At 38.0% G+C, this 22,919-nt stretch overlaps 1 protein-coding gene across 6 annotated transcripts in view; it reads right to left on the reverse strand.

The window, feature by feature from the left end:
• The window catches only part of KIF1B (kinesin family member 1B), a 136,263-nt gene that overhangs the window by 49,819 nt on the left and 63,525 nt on the right, over window positions 1-22,919 (reverse strand). For 5 of the 6 annotated variants that reach the window (XM_072975418.1, XM_072975415.1, XM_072975416.1 and 2 more), the window contains 7 exons: window positions 20,882-20,961; window positions 19,733-19,808; window positions 16,372-16,451; window positions 15,751-15,857; window positions 14,880-14,963; window positions 14,476-14,656; window positions 14,278-14,350 (listed from right to left, as the gene is read on the reverse strand). In XM_072975418.1, the coding sequence (XP_072831519.1) occupies window positions 14,278-14,350; window positions 14,476-14,656; window positions 14,880-14,963; window positions 15,751-15,857; window positions 16,372-16,451; window positions 19,733-19,808; window positions 20,882-20,961 (681 nt within the window). Of the gene's footprint in view, window positions 1-4,460; window positions 9,334-14,277; window positions 14,351-14,475; window positions 14,657-14,879; window positions 14,964-15,750; window positions 15,858-16,371; window positions 16,452-19,732; window positions 19,809-20,881; window positions 20,962-22,919 lie in introns of those variants that run through there. The other variant, XM_072975420.1, reaches the window with a different exon arrangement.

A 22,919-nucleotide genomic window follows, 5' to 3' on the forward strand; every position in this document is an offset into this window, starting at 1 on the left:
TGCCCTGGTCCAGGGTATCAGCAGCAAAGCTGATTTTAAAAAAAAGAATGAAGCTGGGATACGTTTTACAGGCAGAGGAAATGTGACTTACAGGTGATGTGATCATGGAGTGTGAAGGGAAAAAAAGGGAAACTGATGATCACTCTTGGATTTTTGGCCCAAGCTAGCTGTTCTGGCTTAGATAGTTTAAACATGAGATGCCAGTTAGCTCTCTGCATGCCAGGCTGGAGTTGTGTGTCAGCGTCTAGAGGTCAGGAAGAAGGTCCAGGCTGGAGACAGCACATCTGAGAGTCAGCAGAGAGGGAGGCAGGGCAGTGGTCTGCCTGCCTAAGACTGGACCTGGCTCCCCACTTAGCAGCCGTGTGACTATGGGAAGTATGTAAATTGGGAATAACAATACCTACTTCACAGAACAGAGGTATTGTGAGGATTCAGTGAGCTAATACATGTAAAATGTTTACTGGCCCAAGTACAGTTGACCCTTGAACAATGCAGGGATTAGGGGCACAGACCCTACGCGCAGTTGAAAATGTGACTGTAACCTTACAGTGGACCCTTAATTTCTGAGGTTCCATATTCGCAGATTCGACCAACAGCAGATCATGCAGTACTGCGGTACCTACTTACTGGAAAAAAATTCACATAGAAGTGGACCTGCACAGTTCAAACCTGGGTCGTTCAAGGGTCTACTGTAAATACTCTACACACACAAGGTGTTGTGTTCGCCATCATGTGTGTCAACAGGGAAGGTGAAGCCACAGAAATGCATGCGATCACCTGGGGGAATGAACAGATAAGGAAACAGCCAATGTCTGTGGCCACAGAGACCATGAAGGAGCAGGCAGTGAGGCTGGAGGAAAATTAGAAGTCAAGAGAATGAAGTGTTCCAAGAAGAGCAGGCAACCAGTGTCAAATGCTAGACAGATTTAGTAAGATGAAGACTGAGAAAATACCCTGGATTTGTCATTGTCGAGATCTCTGGTCACCCTAGTAAGAGTGGCTTCAGTGATGAAGTGGGAACAAGGTCTGACCACAGTGAGTTCAAGTAAGAACGGGAAGAGGAAACGAGAAAGAGAAGGTGGACAACTGGGAAACAGTATAGAAAACTCTCTCAAGGAGTATTTCTAGAAAAGGGAACAGAAATGGGAGTGGCAGGTCACAGAGAACACAGAACTCTTTTGATACTGGTGAAATAAAGACATGCTTGTATGCTAACAGGAACAGTGCAGAAGGAGAAAACCTATGCTGTAAAAGAGAAGAAGTAAGTGTACAGTAAGTCCTTCAGAAGGTGGCATGAAGGGAACAAGGGCAGGGCTAAGACGGGAGTATGGACAGCTCTTTCACCAGTGACAGCGAAGGCCAAGTACGGGTTTGGATGCATGATGGATACACACAGACCCAGAACTGGGAAGAAAAGGAAGTTTTCTTCTGATTGCTTCTTTTTCTCCAAATGACAATCATCAGCTGAGAGCAAGGAAGACGCCACCTTTCTTTCACTGAGGTGCCTGGCTGTACATTTTCAGAGCACCTGGGCTTTTCCCCCTACAGCATTTGTCACAGATGTCCTGTATAACCACTGGTGTGACCGTCTGTCTAATGGCCATCTCCTCCACAACTCGGGGAACTTCACAAGGCCAGGGATCTGTCATTCACCATTGAATCACCAGCAGCTGGCACCTGTCTGTCTTCTAGGCCAGACACACAGTCATGTATTGATCTTCTAGTTAATCATTCTCACAAGTGAGAGACCACTTTCTAGATCAAGGGTGGGCAAATCTGTGGGCCAAATCCAGGCCTCTGTCTGTCTTAAAAAACACAGGAGTCTTGTCGAAACATAGCCACCATGTCCACTCTTTTGCATACTGTCTATGGCTGCTTTTCTGCTACAACAGCAGAGCTGAGTAGTTTCCATAGAGACCATGAGGCCCACAAAGTCTAAAATATTTACAAGCTGGCCCTTTACAGAAAAAGTCTGCCAATCTCTGTTCCAGACAGTGGTTTTCAAAGGTGGATGCTGATCCAACAGCATCAGCATCACTTGGAAACTTAGAAATGCAAATGATCAGACCCCACCCAAGACCTTCTGAATCAGAAACTGAGGGGTGGGCCCAGCATTCTATGTTCTCACAAGCCCCTCCGGGGATTCTGATGCACACTACGGTTTGAGGACCACTCTTCTGGGTGATGTGTACAGATGAACAGTGAAGAAAATAAGACAGATAAGGTGCTTATTCTAGGTGAGTTTACATTCTCACGGAAGGACCTAATAAGTGCATAGATAACTACATGTTATCATTATTGTTAGATCAGTGTGAGTTGTCCTGGGATAGGCTGGGGCAGGAAAAGGGGACATGAGCACTGGTCTGCAAGAGTTAAGTGTAATGAAAAAGGACTCCAGTCTTAAGGAAGTGCAAAAGCCCAGAGGTAGGAACAAACTTGGCAAAAGTCCAAAGTGCTTGCAGTGAGATAATGTTTAGAGATGAAGTCAGAGAGGCAGGCAAGAAGCCAAAACACGGGAAGCCTTGGAGGCTACGATAAGAGATTCCAATTTTAAGATGCGATGAGAAGCCACTGGAGGCCACTAGCACTATGTGACTTTTGTTTTTAAAAGATGCTGGTTGCTATGTGGACAGTGGAGTACAGAGGTCAAGAATGGAAGTGAAGAGACAAGTTAGGAGGCTACATATAGCACAACAGTGAGAGATGAGGGGGCCACAACTATGGCATCTCTGGGGAGGTGGCATTTAAGGTAAAATCAATGTCACAATTCTGGGTTTTCTGGTTAGGCTGTTTTTGACATTAGAGGTTTGGCTCCTTTTGCTAACACTGTCTTTCTCTTTTAACGGCAGATTATAATTGGCAAGCAAGTGCCTGAAGGGAGATGTCCACACTCCAGTTCTTGTCAACACCTTAATTTACTCACCACCAGCAGCACCATGCAGACAGAGTCTCAGATCTGTGCCTCCAGGGGTCCCACAACACCTATTCTCAGACCTGCACAGCTCCTATTTGCTCCTAATCTCTCAGTCCTGTCTTGGTCTCATTTACTTTACTTTCCAAACATGATCCAAGCAAGAGCCTTCATCACCTTGTATATACACAGGGCTTATCCCATCAATGAACTGATTTGTTAATTCTACCTCCAAATAATCTATCAGAGTCATTCTTTCTCTCTTTTCTCCTTGCCTCTGTTTCTCATTTAGTTCAGACAGCAACTTCCCAACTAGAGAACTGGGCTCTGAATTTGCCCCCTTCCAACCCAAACTTTGGCTATTTCTAAAAGGTGAATCTAATAATGCAATCTCTGTTTAATTTATTCCATAACACTCAAGATAAAATCCCAACTCCTCAGCATGCCACGATCTGGCCCTTGTCCTCCTGGGTCCCCTCATCTCTTACCACTACCTAACACACAGCTGGTGTTCTGACCACCCCTAAGTTACTCACAGTTCCCTGGACCTGACATGGTCCCTCCCTTTCCTTCCCATTCCTCACTGGGATAAAACTGCAGTTGTTACTTTGGGATTCTGCTCTTGGCTCAGGGCTTCCTCTTTCAAAAGCCTTTTCCCAGTCTTCCCACACTCACCCTGTGCACACAACTATCACTGAACATATTAAACTGCATCGGAATCGTCTGTGTTGTCCTAGAAATGATCAGGTCTTGGCCATTTTTCCACCAGTTTCTCCAATAGCAGAGAAATACAAAGTACCTGAATGGAAAGGGTATGAAGCTTGAAGCAAACCAATCCAAGCGTAACACTTCCCTCAAGTCTCAAATTCGTATTAAAAGCTCATGGTGGGAAAATGAACTCATGTAGTTTTGTATTCTACTCCATTATGTATGATTATGTTGTTTTTCAACATAAGAAATAATGTTATGTCCAAATGTTCAGTAAGACTGATGGTTCAACTCCAGAAAAATCTTCTGCTGTGTCCTGTTTCATCTCTAGCACATCACCAATACTCTGAGTAGAGAAAAACAGTGGTTAAAGGGAAAAAGAAAGCTCAACAGAGTTACTCAAAGCTTTTTAGAAATTTCATTTCTACCCATATGAAGGGAAATATACCATTTCATTTCAAGAAAACCTCAAATCAAAATTATACAATAAAAAAAAAAACAGAAAATACACCTTAACATAAACTCAAAGAAATCAGAAAGGGATATATGATATCCTCATTCATTTTACACTTCAAAAGTTTTCATGTAAGTAAAAATGTAGCATAAAATAGGGGTTAAAGATCTCATTTAAGATAGAATTCTGATAAACAGAAAAGAGTAACAGCAAAAACTCTAAATGAATCAAGTTCATGTACAAATATTTTTTAAAAGATCTGCTTTGCAACCAAATCTTTTAAATCTTTCTTCAGATGAAAAAGCAAAAAATAAAAGTCAAGACCAAGTTTAATCAGCATCACTGTTTCACTTTCCCCTCCTCCCAAATCAGAGAGAAATCACACTCTTAAAAGATAATTTCAGTTTTTATTGAATGAGGACTTTATTTTTTAACATTACAAACTAACTCTCCCTTTCTGAAAAGGTAGATCTTACACTCAAAGACAATCTTCAAGCATTATTTTTAAAGAAACTGGGGGAGAAATCCAAAGTTCATTAACAAGAAGATTCACAACTTCTTTTTACAGTAATGATGGGAGGAAACCAATACATTTCACAACCTACAGTGGTTCAAACTAAGTATCTAGAGCAGATTTTTAAACCTCAGAAAGATGACATAAAGTGGACAATTATGAAAACTGGTCATTATACAGAATCTGGCTCTAACAGTAGAGAACAATTGCTTGCTTTGCCCTGCGCCTAAGAAGGCGTCTTCATTAAGCTACACCAGGCCACAGCAGCTTCCCCTCCTCCCAGCCTTTTGAACAAATCATTAAGGCAAGTCTACAAAGGACCAGTAAGGCACAGGGGTATAGCAGCTGACTGCAGGAAAACTACGTAACCTCCTATAGTCTGACAGCCTTTCATGCAGACATTGGTGTGGCAAACTGTGTTTTTTGTCCTATTTTGTTTTGTTCTTTTTTCAGCATCAACCTGCCCCTAAAGCACAAGAGGTCACTTCAAGTCACTTCAATGAAATAAACAATTCCCATTCATTGCATTTCCAGTGAAAAGAGAACCAATTTGAAGCATAAGAAAGAATTAGAAGCAAAAATAAAGGAAAAGCCCTTTGGTTTAGACTTAGTAGATAAACAAAATGTCTTTAACTCTCCAAAGAATACCATGGTGTATGGCTTGGTTTGTGAAACTGTACCAATTAATTAGGACTCCACTTCCATTACTGTCATATCATTATATAATTTGAATAGCACAAAGTTAAAAAAAATTTCACTATGATAACAGCAAGGCATACTTCAATAATATAATAGTGGTTTATTGGTGACCATTTCCCTTTGGTCTTGCAGTATTTAAGCTTAGGGACAGATACTGGCAAATTTAAAAAACAAAGCAATATACCAACAGGCTATACTAATCACAAAAGCATGGTGTTAGTTACTTCTTTAGTGAGAGTCAATGAAGTAATTTCATTCACACAGTTTTTTCCCAATACAAGCATGTGCTATGAAACACATGAAGAGACATATATCACAATCAATCAAACCTTGGTTCATTTCTTTCTGGTCACCTGAAATTAAGGGCGATTTTAGTTATCTAAATAGTTCGGCAATCTGAGGGCACCTGGATCAGCAGGTGAAGCACGAACACAAACCAATTCTTTGGAATATTGGTGTGGGTCCAGTGCTTACCACAACCCACGTTTGTAAATGAAAATACTGTATTTCTTTTCATTCTATAGTGTCTCCTGCTCACCAGTAGAAACTCACTTCTATTGTTTAGTGTGAAAAGGAGGTACCGGTCCATAATGAGATTAAAAGGCCACCATAAAAATGAAAATATTTAGGTCTATTTTATGTAATCTCAAGTTGGGGAAATGAGAGCCCACTTTTGCTACAGAGTTGAAAGCTGAGTTATTAGTAGTAGCAGTATTAGAAAATGAGTTTTTTGCAAGGAACAAATAGTTAACTGAACTGTTTAAGGAGAATAAAGGACAAATGGGGTTTACACAAGATGCATTGAAGTGACTGATGTGAAGTAGTCTACTAAGTATATTCAGACCACTTGGTGCAGGAGATTGTCACCTCAATTAAGTCAACTCTTTACAAACATCATTCAGTGAACCCACTACAGACACCACCCATGTTTAATCTGTCATAAAACTTCAGTTAAAGATTAGGACTGCTCTAGCTATGAAAGCAAAAATAGCCCCCAAAGTTAACTGGAAGCAATTTTCTGTGCATTACGAAAGCATTTTCATAGAAGCAAAGAAAAAATACTATGATTAAAAATACTGTTCTAATAAAGCATAGTGCCCACACGCAAAGGAAAAAAGAAACCCATATAATCACAATCTTTAAGGCTTCCTTGAACGTTAATTGCTATCGTGGCTGTAATTTTTCACACCATCTGGAAGACAAGTGTTTGACAGGTGACTTAGTGTGACTTAGGAATCTTCAACAACACGAAGTCAGGCAATCTCACAGACATCTCTGGCTCTTCATACCGCCTCTTAAAAAAGTTTCTGACAAGTTCAAGAGATGAGAAAGGATGCAGAAAACTATTCTTTTTTTCTCCCCATCAAAATCCATCCTTTTTAGTGGATTCTCCAGTGAGGCAAACTGAGACCACAACATAGTAAAGTGAGGTATTGACACAATAAATGTTCATCAGGACTTCTCTTTCGTTGTTTGAGTATCTGTGAGCATTACTGCTGTTGACCAAAGAATAGTCTGTTACACATCATCTCCTTTACTGTAAACCAAAGTTAACTTATTTCACCATTTCATCACTTACTGAAAATAAGCAGCATACAGCCAGATGCTGTAGCCTTCTTCCCATGTCCGAGCTCTTTCCTCTCCACCAGAAAACCTCCCTCTAAACTTATATATACTGCTCAAAGCATCATACAAGTATTCTGTTGGTATTTCTGTTGGCATGATTTTGGTGAATAATTCAGTGTCTCTGTGTGTATTTGTGTGAGAAATGATACATTAAACTTCAAAATGCAAACCACAAACAGAAATCCAGGTAGGTGCCAATTTAAAGATTTCAGTATTATGACAAAACTCATACATATACTGATGCATTCAAAAGAAAAAAAAACCCTACTGAATCAGTTCTATGTAAAATATAGAAGAGTAAGAAGATGTGGAAGTTCCATGGAAGATGCAAAGCTGTGTACTCTAAAGTATGTCAAGACACTTATTTCTGGTTTATGAAAATTCCAATTATACTTAAAGAAAGAAACAGACATGGGTAAGAAATTTGAAGCTGTGTCCACACAGTTGCATGATATTATTTTTAAACTAATGTCTAACATTTATGGGGAAATAATAGACATTTAATTCTACAAATCAAATTCCCCTTTTAAATGTCTACATAAACCAAGAGGCGGGTCTTTCTGGGTATCAGATAAATTTATAAGCGTTATAAAAACATAACAAACTTACACCAAAACAAGACCAGTCTGTGTAAGTAAGTATATTATCTAGGCACCAAGAAAAAGTGTAAAGTTTCAGAAAATTAAGGGAGGTCTCAGTGGTTTGTCCGCAATTCCAGAAACTGCCCACTTATGGTATACAAACAAAAGGAAGGTGTTGAAACATTTACCAGTGTTTTATGTTTTAACAATATTAAAATCAGTTAATATTTGTAGGAACGCAACATTAAAATTATAACGTAAATACTAGGAACTCAAGGCCAAGGCTAGAACCAACCCAAATCATGAGCTACTAACGCCTGTTTCCTCCACCAAGATTTCAAGTTTGTCCAGTACTTTATACTGTGGTTTCTCGACCAGCTTTGAGATTGGGTGCCGAGAACTGTCGCCTCATTCTCGGAGGTGTCACAAACTGGCTACAGTGGTTGGGTCTGTCAGTCTGCTTCTGACAGGAGCTGGCTGCACTGCCCTCTACCTGACCTCCAGTGTTATAATTACAGTAAGACTGACGATGTTGATGAATATGGCGCTTTGCCTGGAAAGTCTGCAGATCAGCAGTGGGGTGACTACTGTGGGAATTTAATGATTCTGACGAAGCAGATGCCTGACAGCGCGTACTTTTCAGTTGGCCATTATTGAGAGAATTGCTTCTCCAGCGTAACTGAGGTGGCTGTTGTTGATTATTAATATGCTGCTTGCTAACTTGAATGTGATCTTGACTTCGAATGCCCTGAGAGCCCCACGGCAACTGGGGATCCTTAGAAGCTGCCCTACTCCCCTTTTCTTGGCTCTCCTCCTTATTTCCTTTCCTTGCATCTTCATCTTTCGGAATTCTAAGCTCTATAACCTCATCCTCTGTTATGATGATATGCGTCCCGGGACTCCAAGAGTTTCTATGTTTGGGGTTGCTCTTAAAGGGGAACCGGGGCTTCCGGTTCTCAGGAGGGATGAATCTATGAGGTACATTCTGCCGACGAAGCTGCTTTGCTATCTCTTGCTGCTGCAGGTTCCTGAACCGAATTTGCTCTTGCCTCATCCAGCGCAGACGTCCACGTCTAAAAGCTGGATCCCCATTCATCAGCTGGGAAACACGCTCTTCCTTCCCAAGTTCTCCACTGTCTCCTTTACTTACGTCGTTCTCAGACTTGCTACTGGCACCAGCACCAACAGGTTCCTTTGCTTTGTGGTTTCCTTGGGTTTTCTGTTCCTGAGACCCAATCAGTGGCAAGACTTTCTCCATTTTGAGCATTTTATTTCTTAAGACTTTTATCTCCTCATCTTTCATGTTATTTTGCTTTTTAACTTCTTGTAAAATATCTTCCAGCTTGTCTATATGAACTTTGAGATCATCTACATCAGTTCCACCTTTACCACTAGCCATCATGTCGTCAATCTTCTCATCCCCCACACCAACAGTGTCCCAGACATCTCTAGCCACTGCCCGCCAGGAGTCCCGCTCATTGGGATCTTTCTTCCCATACATAGCACAAAGCTCTTTCATCTTAACAATGGCCAAGGCTTCAATCTCCTGCCGACTGTGCCTAAAATCGTTGAGAGCAACCTCATAGCATATCTCTTTTACAGCCTGAATCTTAAGATCTGAGATGGTGACCCACTTGGAATCTTTACTCAGGCGCCTTCTTTGGGGGATCTGATACATTTTAATTGGTTCTCGTTTCTTCCCACTGCTGGGGAGGCCACATTTTTTAACAATGGTTTGCAACTTGCTGGGAGGTAGCTTTTCTCTCAGGGAAGTAATCAGTTTCCAGCTCTCTTCACAGGACCTCTTGTCAGAATCGTCCCCGCTATCAGAATCCGCGTCCTTTGGAAAAACAAAATCAAAAAATGGCCCCAAAATAACCAAAATTAAAATGTAAAAAAGGAAAATCAAATCGAAGAAAAAGCAAGCAAAAAAGCTCTAACCAAATTTAAAAACAAAACCAAAAAAACAAAAAACAAAAAAAACACAAAAAACCCCCAAAAACCCCTAAATGTTGTGCAAGTCTATTAAGACGTATGCTTATTTATTATTGTAGATTATTATTAATAAAGATTTGCTTTTGCTTTTGCTTTAAGTAACATCAATCCAAATCTCCACTTTCTGGCTTAAGTAATGAAATCTGCAATCAAATTTCTTAGAAGGACTGAATTAGTGAGAAACAGTCTCTCACTGTAAGGTCCCATGAAGTTATTAACACAATGGTGTAAAATAACATCTCCACTTATCTCAAGAAAATGAAGTAAAACCTATACCCCATATATGCTAACACCCATGCAGTCACTTCCCACATTTGCCTTGGTTATTGCTGTTGCTTCTTCCAGAAACTCTTTCCCCCATGAGTGAGCACAGATGCCATACAAGATGTGACGAGCAGGCGGATTAACAAAGGTTAGTAATGCTGTAGGATGCCACGTTTTGTTTAGCTTTACTAAAAAGAGCAGCCCTAGAAAAAAGTTAGAAGATGAGAAAGTAGAAAAAGAAGCAGTCAAACAGGGATTATGTTAAAAATGCTAAGAATCCCTATTAGCAAACCATGTAAGATTCTTATCAACCAAGCTGTTTTCTTCTAGAAGACAAGAAGGTTTTGAAACTAGTCTTTCCATGAGCATATAATGGATTTGCTACTTCTTGTGTCATGTCAAATTGATTCATTTCATTTGTACAATTAAAGTTTGTTATCCAGAGAACAACAAAGCATAAAAAAGGATCTTTATAGTAGGTCTGCTATTTTGTTTTCCACACACTAAATCAATAAATACCTCACCTCCAAAACTTTAGGAAACAAATCTCCAGAACACATATTAAGCTAGGCAAATATACTTTCATTAAACATCATTCCAAATTCCCTAAATAATATTTTAATAAATATAACTTGGAGATGTGTTCTATTTAAGAAAACTCATGGTATTTCTAGCTATTTGAGGACTATTATTTTAAGTTGACAACTCTTAACTAGAGACATATAAAACACAAAAATTATATCCTGCTTATGTAAAATGGATCCAATTTAAAATGCTATCTCCAACTCTCTGACTCTCTAGATATCTTTGCACCATTAATTCTTTTACAAAAAACTTTAGTTAGGCCTAAAACAGCCTGACTTCACAACTAACTAGTTTCAACGGGCTATCTGGATAATAATCGTTAACTAACACAAGCAAATCTTGCTCACATGAGTCTAAATGAAAGCGGTGTAGGATTTAGTACTCCCTGTGATGAACAGGATTAAGTAAAAGGTTCTATTCAGGAACTATGAGTTCTTGGGAAAAGAAACTACTCACCAGAAGAGTAGTTCAAGATAGTCTAGAAAACAAAAATATTCCTACTTACTGGTCTCTTGGCTGTGATTATCAAAATTATCTCTAGCAAAGGGTTTTAAAAAAAAGAATTGAAACCGATAAATAGTATCATGCTTTCTAGACCAAAGATTTCTACGTACAGTTACTTTCTAGGGAACAAAAAAATAATCTCTAACAATAATAATAATAATTTGGCCCCTGAATTTGGAGATGCTAGTATTAATATGTATTATTTATATTGGTCTGTAAATGGATACTAAACCATTTATAATCCCTTCCTATTTGAAAATTTAGCAACAAAAAAGCAGATAAAGCTAAATTTACAGATTCTACACTATTTTTCCTTTTTTTAGTTTAAAAAATCTTAAGTGATAAAATATAATCGTAAGTGAAAAAGATGACATTAATAAATAGAGAAAAAAGTATGTCTGACTCCTAAAAAGGTTTTCTTGCAAATATGTATAAACTGAGTTTTACAGAATACAAATTCTCTCTGATTCTTCCTACATAGTTAATTACCACTTATTTTTTCCTGGTTTCTTTTCTTTTCCTTTACAGGCTGCTTAACGATGAAATGAATACTACCTAATTCAGGAAATAACAAATATTCTAATCACTGCTTTAATATACGTAAGTGACAAAAGTTATGCCTTTAAACTCTAAAACAAAAATAAATGAATTTACATAAATCCAAAAGAACTCAAATTAAATCAACTGGTCATTATTTTCTTTCTTTTTAAAATATGTTCTCCTTATAGCTCAAACATATCCCTCCATCACAGACTGACCATGATACCTGAAAACTCTGTATGCAAAGCTTATGAGCCAAGATGCTTTTCATGTCAAGAAAAAAAAAAAAGGTTTTAAGATATTTAGATTCATTTACTACAGGGTTGGAAAAACACTACTCAGATCTGGCCAAATCACATGTCACTAAATGATCCTTCTGTTTTCATTAAGTAACGAATACAAAGTGGGCCTCCTGCAGAGACTCTGCATGAAGTTTATGCATATAAAAGAGAGAAGATACTCAAAACATGTACAAAAGAGCAAACACAAAGGACCAGGTGTATCATCGAGCACTAACTCTAAGAGAATGTTCAGCAATGTAACAATGTGACACATTTGGGGAATTTTTCATAATATTTATCCATAGGATGCATTCAAACTATTTCTGTTGGTTGACAAATACAGGGTCATAAAAAACCATTTTTATTCAGTATTATTACTGAAGATAGTCTTCAGGCTAAAGTGCTAGAAATCAATTCCTCTGGAGGACAAGAAATTTGAGTGGAATAGACAGCTGGACTTATAGGAGGAAAGCAACCTCCTTGCTTTAAGGAGCTGCATTTGAAATCCTCCATTGCTTTGAGATACACAGAGCAGATGACAATCAGAACCTGATTACTTGCAGACTAAGTATGTTTCCTGGAAACTAAATATGTCTTAGAGACATTTACTTTCTCTTTATTTAATGGTCATTGTCTTCATTTCAGAGCATAGAATGATCATCAGCTCTTGGTTATGGAGAGCACCAGCCATCACTATGTTTTACACCTAGTTAGTTAATCAAAGGTTGGTCCCAGCAGCACTGGCATCACCTGGGAGCTTGTCAGAAGTACAGACTCTCAGGTCCCACCCCAGGCCTACTGAATCAGCATCAGCATTTTTACAAGACTCCTAAGCACTGCTCTACTGGAGAGAACAATGAAGTAAGTCAGAAGACCCAAGTTTACGTTTAAGCCTCAGACCCAAGACCTAACATGTATTTTAAAGTGGGCAAGACAGCATTTTTTAGACTTGGTTTCCTCAAAGGTAAACTGTAGGTAATAGTTGTCATTTTATTTACATACACACCTACCAAAGAGGGTTGTTTTGGGAATCAAAAAAAATGATGAATGTTAACCTCTCTGTAAATTATAAAGCACTATACAAATATAAGGCACTATTGTTAATAATAAATCCAGCTTAATTATACCTGTCCTCGTTTGATCTCTCACAGACCATCAGAAGCATGTTATTAGATTACACTACATTATTAAGATAAAAGGCTCCTTCGTGTGTCACAAAGCTCTCAAGCTCCTAATCACATTGCAGCTTAATCTTTCTGTTTTCATTACAAACTAAATGCCAAGCAGGCCTCCTCTTTAAGAGACTCTATCTATAACACTGTTATTATCTTGCCTCAAACATTTGATTTATTCTTGCAATCCATTCTTTTTTGGGCTTTACTATAATTTCCAAGATAACAAACTAACTGGTTTAACCCACTGCCAAGTCTGAGAACTGACCTGCCCTGGAAAAGACTGCTTTTGCACAAGTCCTTGGCTTTTCTGGCCCAGTTAGCAACAGCCTCTCTTCTCCAAAGCAGAGCACGGCTACAAGGCTATAACTCACATTCAGCATCCTATATGCTGTGTTTTATGCTCAGGGAAGAAATCCAGCTTTCTCCCTAATACCCTCTTATCTTAAAAGAAGTCCATGAATCTGAAATGAAATTTCAGAAAATGAAATTTTCTAAACTGAAATGAAAATTTGAAACGAAATGAAAATTTCCCAAACTGCATCCACAGTATCCAAAAGTTGTTATGCCTTTTTCTTACATATCAAATGAATGCCAGGAAGGTTCTTATAACCAGGGCTTTGTTAACCAAAATTGGATGACTTTAAAAATGAAAATCTAACTAATGCGTAAACTTATTTATTCATGAGTTTCTATAAAACCTAGAAATCAATTAACATCATAAAATGCTACAGCCATTAGCATTATCAACTACAACCTTAAACTGACTTTCCAGCCGCTCAGCAAACCCTTTCTCAACCCAGAGCAACACAGGCTTCCCTCTCCTGCCAGAGTTGCTTGTGCAGCCCCTACTTCCACCGTCACCCCACATGCTACGGAGACCCTTACTGAGAATTCAGACTCCATGCAGGGGAACAGAAAAGGATTAACACATGCAACTGTGCAGCAACACTTTTAGACACAGTTTAACTTAAAAAAAAAAGTCTGCCCAGCACAAGAACAATCCCCAAGTCAGCCCAAGAGCAGAGAATTAGTACTATCAGGTGATCAGAAACAAAACCAAGGCAAACACACATCAAATTCAATATTCAAAGTAATTATTATTAAAAGAACCACCACTGCTGCATACTCAAAAACCATTATATCAAGAGGCAAAGACTACCAGGAAAGCTCCCACTATTTCCTCAAAACGCACTTGGTTTTGATAGAAGATATGACTTTAACACGTAAGAGGCACAAAAATAGTACCTTTAAAGACAGTTTTTCAGACTAAGGCTACCAGGAGATGTAAGTTCCTTCTCCATGAAGAAAATGAAAGAGAATAGTGTATGGTATCAATGAGAGCTGCTGGGTAAGCAATCGGCCGAGTGCTTATCTGTGGAACAGGAAAGGTGTGAGAGCAAGCTGCCTTTTCCTAACAGAGGACTCAGGGTGGGCTCCTACCAGTCTCTGTTGCTCCAAGAGAAGATCTGCTTCTTCCTTCTCCTTTTTGTATAAGATTTCCATTTCCTGTAGCCTAGAAGGAACACAAAAGCAAGAGAGGGAAGAATAAATTATGGAATCGCTGAGCTATTTCATGAATTCTACTACATTTTCAAAAGAAGTGACAGTCATGTGAGCCACATCACATCTGTACACTACCTTTTTTCCATCTCCTGTTTCATATCAATTCCTTGTTTTTCCAGAAGCTCCCTCTGGGCAAAGGTCCAGTCCACAGGCTCAGAGGGGGTCTCAGCAGAAGGAGTCTTCTCCCGCTCAGCCCGTGCTTGCTCCGGGTGGTTAAAACGAAACACATGGTTTTTACCCATGATGATGCGGTTTCCTAGCACAAAACAGAAACAGGGTTAAGAAATCATTTTTCAAATGTAGAGTATCTAAGGTTAATAACCTCACTTTCCCTAATGCAAAAAGACAGCTTTTGGAGTTTTACAAGAAAGTAAATCCTAATGCTGACTATCACTTCAACCTTTAAACAAAGAGTTAAAGATTAGAGTTGCTTGCACAAGACAAGTGTTCTGAAGACTTCAAACCTCTCCCAGTCTCACCTGAGCGCAGCTGAACAGGCTGGGCCACCCTCTTGCCATTTACATAGGTTTCTGAACGTTCACAGGGCTCCAGGGTCACAATAACTAAGACGAACACAAACTAATGTTAGCATCACAAACCACTGAAAGAAAATAATGGAAAGCCGATGATGATGAGGATTCAAGGTAACTGGAAGAGATTCCTGCAACCAGCCAAGTGGCTTAGCACCTATATAATAGTTCACTTTAGGGTACCAAAACCAGGGCTATGGCTCAGATAGAAACAGTTAAATGAATCTAACAAACCTCAGAAGAAGGAAAAAGAAGAGTCAGTTTCAGTGATATCTGACAGTTCAGTATATAAAAATGAAAACTATCAGAAATCTTAAGTATGAGATCTAGGTAATAAGTAGAAACTTAAGATCAAAAGTTAATATTTTGATTAAGGGAGGAATAAATTATAAAGCATAAAAATATTATTAGATCATTGTTTTGTTAATAACCTGGGCAAAAATCAAGATTGAGCTCTTCTTCCCTTTTAGATAAAAATAAATTCTACTGAATTAAGACTAGAGGTCCTCCAAATTTCCCACTACCCAGGATATTTGTTCCACTCTTGTCTACTAAATAGTTAACATTCAAGACCAAGCCTAATTGCCTATGCCCTGCTCAATTCTTGGCAGTAACAAAAGGGCTCCTTTGGTCCAGGCTTTTTTCATGTAAAGTAGCTATGTCCGTTCCTGCATTTATAAGCAGCCCAGGTTTCCCCATTTTCAAATATCAGATTGTACAAGAAAGTATCACTGAAAGAGATAGGGAATACCAAGTCTTGGGGATTTCTCATAATACAGAACGAAAAGGTTGTTGGAAAAGCAAAGCCAAGAACTCTCACCATCCCCACTGTTGTTTCTCTCGCTCCGGAAGATACAGTGCTCTTCTTTAATGTGAGCCCCACTCAGCACGATGTCCTGGCGCCGCTCAGCATCTGCTTGGCCAACCCTGAACACAAGAGAAAGTGTTTCCCAGGGAAATTCAGACACAAAAAGCACTGCAAACAATGAGCCTCTTTCTCCCAAAGAATATTCTTTGGTATGTACAAAAAAGGTATTGCCTTTTTTTAATCAGAGGCTTTGAACTGCAAATTCTATTTTCATATGTGATCAACCTCCCTTCATCAGAATAAGAAACGAAGGGGCAATGATACACCAAATAACTCACACAGCATTATAACAAGATACGAGTGAACTAATCTCCTGAAAGAATTCTCATAAGATGGCAGAAGGAAAAATTTTACTTAGGGTCTGGTAGGAAAAAACTATACATGTTAATTTGTTTGGCTGGTTAAAACACTTAAATAATTTGAGAAGAGTAGAGAGGAGAGTTTGTAACTATTTCAGATGGGAAAAACAGCAAATCATCACAAGAAATTTTTCAACAAACAACTTCTCTTTAGTTATTCAATCATCTAAGAGAAAAGAAAACATTAAGTGACCAAAAGAGGAAACAAATGTACCTTGTAATTCCATCTTTGATGTAATAAAGCAGGCATTCAGACATCAGTGGGTCCTCATTGAGGTTAACAAGATGTGGGGTCTGAAAATGGTTACAGATAATCAGTTTGGAGCGAACATCCCTGAGAGGGCTGTGAGAATAACAGGGACTTACAGGAGTGCTGATGGCTTCATGGAAAATTCCCCAAAGTACCTAAAAGAGGGACTTCTTTCCTTCCTAGCTGCAATTCCATAGTAAACAGAAAACACTCTCTTCAGGCCTTCCCAAACTGCATTAATGTATTCTACTTAAAAACATGAATTCTGGAGTAAAAAAACAAGATCCAACTCTTGATAAGGTCAAAGTGTGGAGAATACAAAAGAAAAATTAGGGCAGGCTAATTCCACTTCTGGACAGATTAATCATAATTTCTGTAAACACTTGGACAAAAATCTCGAAGGGCAGCAGAATCTGCCACCCTAAATATGCCACTTTGACATATTGATTATTTTGAGCTGTAGGCACCTGAAAAACAGCACATGCAAAAAGAGTCTTTCTCTAAATTCCCCTTATCGGCCTAAAGACAGGTAGTCCCAAAGAAACTCAGTTGTCATCAATCCCCTTGCAGGAGTTTCAACAAGGTTCTCTCCAGGAGAGAAAACTGGAGGCTGACACCACACCCAAACTGTCACAAATGGTCACTCTTCCCATCTACTCTTCTAAGGCCCCTTCACCTTTCCTTTTTAAAAGCAATGACTCTCCCCTGGGAGGTTGACCTCCCCCTCCCCTTTCCCTATTAAGATGGCATTTAAGCTGGAATTCTCAGCCATCTCAGGGAGTTACTCATTTTTCCCTGGGTATCTCCCATGTATACATGTTAACAAGCTTTTTTGTTTTTCTCTTGTTAATCTGTCTTCTATTACAGGGGTCTCAGCCAAGAACTCAGAAAGGTAGAGGAAAAATAACTTTTCCTCTCTCGCAACCTCAAGGAATATTTAATTTGTCATTTACTTTATAAATATTTTCCCACATCCCCTGTCATTTCCCTTTAAAATTTATCAGTTCTTCCATGGGCCCAGTTATTATTGTCTTTAGTTTGTTAGTCTTTATCTTAAAGAAGAAATTAAAATTACTGACATTCAATAATACATCTTATAAAAATCATCTTCATCTAACTCTAATAGTTCTAAAATCTTTTAAAAACCAACCTTCTTTGGTGAAAATACCCCACTGGAATCCAAAAATAAGTCACATGGTCTTGGGGTCAAAATCTACTCAAGATAGTGCCAGCAAATGTGGAAAAATGAAAGAAGAGTCAGATGAGAGGGTTAAGAAAAGGGACTGCAAAAGATGATTAAAAAGAAATTAGGAAAACCCCTACATCTTCCCAACTACCATCTATTGCTCTCTCTCTCTCTGTAGGTTAAGAACTTGCTAGTTTGAGAAAGTCAAAGCCCTATGTGGATGCGTTCTTTAAAACCTGTCATGACACTGGCCTGAGGAAAAGGTAACCTCAAGAACAGGTTCGTTTTGGTTTTTTTTTTTTTTCTCTTGCCTTAATAGTATTTTCCTCTAGCTTTGTTGAGATATGAATGACAAAATCTGTATATATTTAGGTTGTACCACATGATTTTTTTAAGGTGTACAATGAGCCAATTTTATATATATATATATATATATATGTATACACACACACACACACACACACACACTGTGGAATGACTACCACAATCAAGTTAACACATCAGAAACAGATTCTAAAACTAAATTTGGATCTGGTCAGTGGTATGTATATCCATCCCTTCCTCACTTGAAGAAGTCTAGAAAGTTAAAGCAAGATGGGTAAAGGAAGGAAAAGCTTTAAAACCAGAGATTTCAGTTTGGAATTTTGTGCTGTTTATAAAACAGTATGTATTCAAGTTATTTATGATTGGTGTTAAATGCCACAACTGTACAAGTTGTTATAAAAACTTTCCCCACGGTTCTTAACATTGAAAGATGTTATAAAATACCTTAAGATACATGCAAAGGCACAATCTAAATTCTATAAAGCTTCTATAACTGTTAAAATCTCTATAATCATAAATAATATATTTGAATAAATAATGTCTTACTGGAGGAAAAATTTTTAAACTGAAAATCACTGACCTTTGGCAATATAAACATATAAAATACTGTTATTATTGTTCCAGGTCTACAACATGTACCTAACATGTCTTTAAATCAATATTCTTTGTTGAAAATAACACATCAGAATTTATAAAAAAGAAAAGCCTAACCAAAAGAATCCTAGCAAAAACCACAGGAATATTTCTTACCATATAAAACAAAAGTACCAATTGAAAACTCCCTACCCATTCTATGCTAACAGAGAGACCATTATCAGACCCTTGCATGAAGATGTTTAAGTCTCCAATAGCCAATATGAAGTCATTTGAAGTGAAGGACCATTTACTATTAGTATGAAATACATGCTTTGTGCATCATCAAAATAACATGTTCTATTACTGTCATATAAATCAGCACAAAAAATAATCATTTCATAATAGTTTTCTAATACCTAACGATAACAAAGAGGCAATTTAGTTAAGAAAGAAAGAAAGAAAGAAAGAAAGAAAGAAAGGAAGGAAGAAAGAAAGAAAGAAAGAAAGAAAGAAAGAAAGAAAGAAAGAAAGAAAGAAAGGAAGAAAGAAAGAAAGAAAGAAAGGAAGAAAGGAAGAAAGGAAGAAAGAAAAAGAAAGGAAGAAAGGGAGAAAGAAAGAAAGCGTCTTGCTATTCTAGTTAGCTAAAAGGTATCTACTACTTAGCAACTGCGATTATGTAAGTAGGACAGTAACTACTGGAGTCATTTTTTTAAGAAAACTGAGAAGGGAGCAGAGGAGGCTAGAAGGACGAGGACAGAAATTGTTTACTCAGCACAGTGCTTGTCTATCACATAAACTGTAGAAGCAAACTGAAGTGGTATTTTTCCACACAAACCTGAACAGCTGAAATTGCTTCCAAAGCGTTATAATGCAGGGTTGCTGGCATCTGTGGGAAAATCTACATAGAAAGAGGAGCCCAGCTGAAGCAAGACATGCTAGGTTAGGCTGGGAACTTAAGAGAAAGCAACAATGAAGATGAGTAAACAGACTGAATCATGACCAAAAGTTACAGATTTACTGCCTGGGATTTTATTTTATAAACAGTAAACATTTCTGAAAGCATTTTAGAAACAAGCTGGCCTTGTACTGTATGAATGAAATCAGAAATACAGAAATGAAGCCAACACTAAAGATTTAAAAGAAAAGGAAGAGGCACCCCTGAAAGACACCAAGTGCCTCGGTGACTAAGGCAAACAAAAGTGCTTCTGTTTGGTTAAGCTTCACAACACTGTTTCCTACCTTTTTAGGTGAGAAAACCCCCAGGGTTCCTCCATCTTCCCGAATGGCAACTCCCATCTCAGCCAACAAGGCCTCTCTAGGAAAAACAGCAAGCACATCAGAATAACACCACCAAAATGTCAAATAACTCAGTCTAATATGAACTGGGAAATAAAGCACCCAAAACAAAAGCAACTGTCCATGATTAAAGTCATGGTACAAATGTGAAAGCCTCTGCTTATCCCATCATTAATGAGAAATTATTTTAAGAGAAACAGTACATTCAAAATAAATTATGTTCCTATTTTAGGTAAAGCTATATTCACCCAAATAAGCACTTTTTCACATTTGGAGGCAGACAATAATTCATAAAGAATATGTCTACTAATATAAAAAAGGAAGAAAGGAATATTCCCTTAAGATAATACAACCAATTCAAAGAACCATTTCTTAAAAATCCAAGAAAGCAATCAGAAAGTAACTCTGATATAGGGAATATTATCTATAAATTTTCTCAAATGTCATGTTCCCATGCCCACCATCAGACTGGTTCAGCAATCCTAGCTCAAAATCTCTACAATAAATAAGAAAATTCTAATTGTTTCATACATTCCTTTATACATCAGAATTCACCTCAACTTTATCTTCCATGAAGGGGGAAGATAAGAACTAATATTTTAAAAATGTATATTTAGTCTAATAGCAAAAGTATTATTTTGAGTTATGTTCATCTTTTGAATAGAAAACTGAGAGGCTAAGATAAAATACGGATTTTAAATGTTTGCAACTCAAACTACTTAATCTTACCAAACAGGTTCTATAAAAAGTAACTCTGAAATATGATAATCAGAACAGCTTTTTAAATTTAGGCCTTTATCAAAGGCAGTCATCTTGCAAATTAAAAACCCTATCCCTCAGTATCTTCCATTTTTATATGGATCCCCAGCAACATTTAGTACAGTAACTAAGAACTCAAGTCCCTAGAGAACATTTACATTATGTGAATTTCACTTCTGAGTGTGAATCTCGCCTTAAGTCCCAGCCAAGTTCTGCTTGTTTTGTTTTAGGAGGAAAGGTTCTTCGTTTTTACTATTTTGCCTTTTCTTACTATAAAAGTAGTCCAAATTCCCCAGAAAATTTAGAAACATTCCCAGAGTTTAACTTCCTGACCTCTCCATTCTGATGGCCTCTGTTTTACGAAGCTTCTCTTCCCAGGTTTCATTCAACTCAGCAATGATCTTCTCTGATTCCTAAGGAAGGAAATCCACAGTTCAAGTGGCAGACTCTTATAATTTAACATACCATGTCTAGGAAGGACAGCAAGAAGCAGGTGATGCCCTTTAAGGATATGAGGCAGAATCTATTATGATGAAATTTTTAATTTTTTTTCCTTTCTTAATACATAAAGAAATCAGCCCCAGATGTATTAATTCTTTTAAGTCCTAATAAAAATTGTGTGTGTGTGTGTGTGTGTGTGTGTGTGTGTGTGTGTGTGTGTGTAGAAAGGTAGTATTAACATTCCAAAATGCAAGGGAATATTTCTCCCAAAGGTATTCATTGCTGTTTTGTTTCATTATAATTTCACCATAACACCAACAACAGGGTTCAGAACATGCTCCCCCCAAATATGATGTTTCAGCATATTGAATATGTTAAGTTGAAGTGATTTAACAAATGGTACAAGCAGGAAGGACTCTCTGATCTCCTCCAGAAGCAAGTCATAAGACCCTCAGGAGATATAAACTCCCTACACCTGGAGGAAAGGAGTGTCCTTATTTCCAAAGATGCGGGAACACCAAGAAGAATCTGAATTAGGCCTTGATAAGTCTTCCCATTTAGTACAGGTGCACCTCGTCTTACTGTGCTTTATGTTCCTGCACTTTGCAGGTACGGTGTTTTTTACAGATAGAAAGTCCATGGCAATTCTGCATCGAGCAAGTCTATCGGTACCATTTTTACAACAGCATTAGCTCACTTCGTGTCTCCCTGTCACAATTTGGTAATTCTTGCAATATTTCAAACTTTTTCATTATTACTATATTTGTTATGGTGATCTGTGATCAATGACCTTTGATGTTAGTACTACAGCTCCCTGAAAGCTCAGATGATAGCATTTTTTTTAGTAATAAGATATTTTTTAATTAAGATACATACATTGTGTGCTACTGCACTTAACAGACTACAGGATAGTATAAACCTAGCTTTTATATGCACTGGGAAACCAAAACATCTGTGTGACTCACTTTGCTGTGACAGTCACTTAACAGTGGTGGTCTAGAACTGAACCTCCAATATGTTTGAGGTGTGCCTGTACTCTTGACTCATCCCCCTCTGTCTTATCACATATTTCCACAACTTTCCACAACTTTCCACTCTTCACCAAACTTAGCATAAAAATGCTCATATTTAACACTTCTTTGGGTCTTCATTTCCTTATGAAGTCTCTCATGTCACATTAAACTTGTATGCTTTTTCTCTGGTTAATCTCCCTTTTGTTACAGGGTCCCCAGCCAAGAACCTAGAAGGGTAGAAGGAATGATATTTTTCCTCCTCTACAACACAATATTCCCTGAACACAACCCAATATCCAATACAGAAAGGTTTAGTTTTTTTTTAAGTCTTTTTTTTTTTTTTTTTGGTGGGGAGAGGTAATTAAGTTTACTTGTTTATTTTTGGAGAATGTGCCAGGGATTGAACCCAGGACCTCATGCATGCTAAGCATGCGCTCTACTGCTTGAGCTACATCCTCCCCCAAGAAAGGTGTAGTATTAATCTCATCTGAAGGCATGCAGCTATTAGAGTGACAATTTCCCAATCTCTGGCTGAGTGTTTATTACATATGAGAAATGTAAGAACTAAAACATGTTTCCTGATTTCAAGGAGCTTACGGGAGAGAAAGACGTAACTGGTCATTTGTTCATTCAATAATTATATATAACTCCATTATATGCCAAGCCCTGTTCTAGGCAACTAGAAGTAAGTCAGGGAACAAAATTTTTACCTTTCATGAGACTTATATTCTAGTAAAGAGACCAAGAAAATCAATCAATTTTAATCAATAAGTCAAGTATATAGTATGTCAGACAGTGGTAAGAGCTTTGTAGATAAATAAAGGCAAGGAAAGAGAGAGTGTAGGGGGAAGGGTGGGGAGGGAGCAATCTGGAGTGGGGTTCTCTGGACAGGGCTCAGTGACAAGGTTCTATGTGAG

Source organism: Vicugna pacos, chromosome 13 (genome assembly GCF_048564905.1).
Source record: "Vicugna pacos chromosome 13, VicPac4, whole genome shotgun sequence".
In the NCBI taxonomy this organism is placed as follows: Eukaryota; Metazoa; Chordata; class Mammalia; order Artiodactyla; family Camelidae; genus Vicugna; species Vicugna pacos.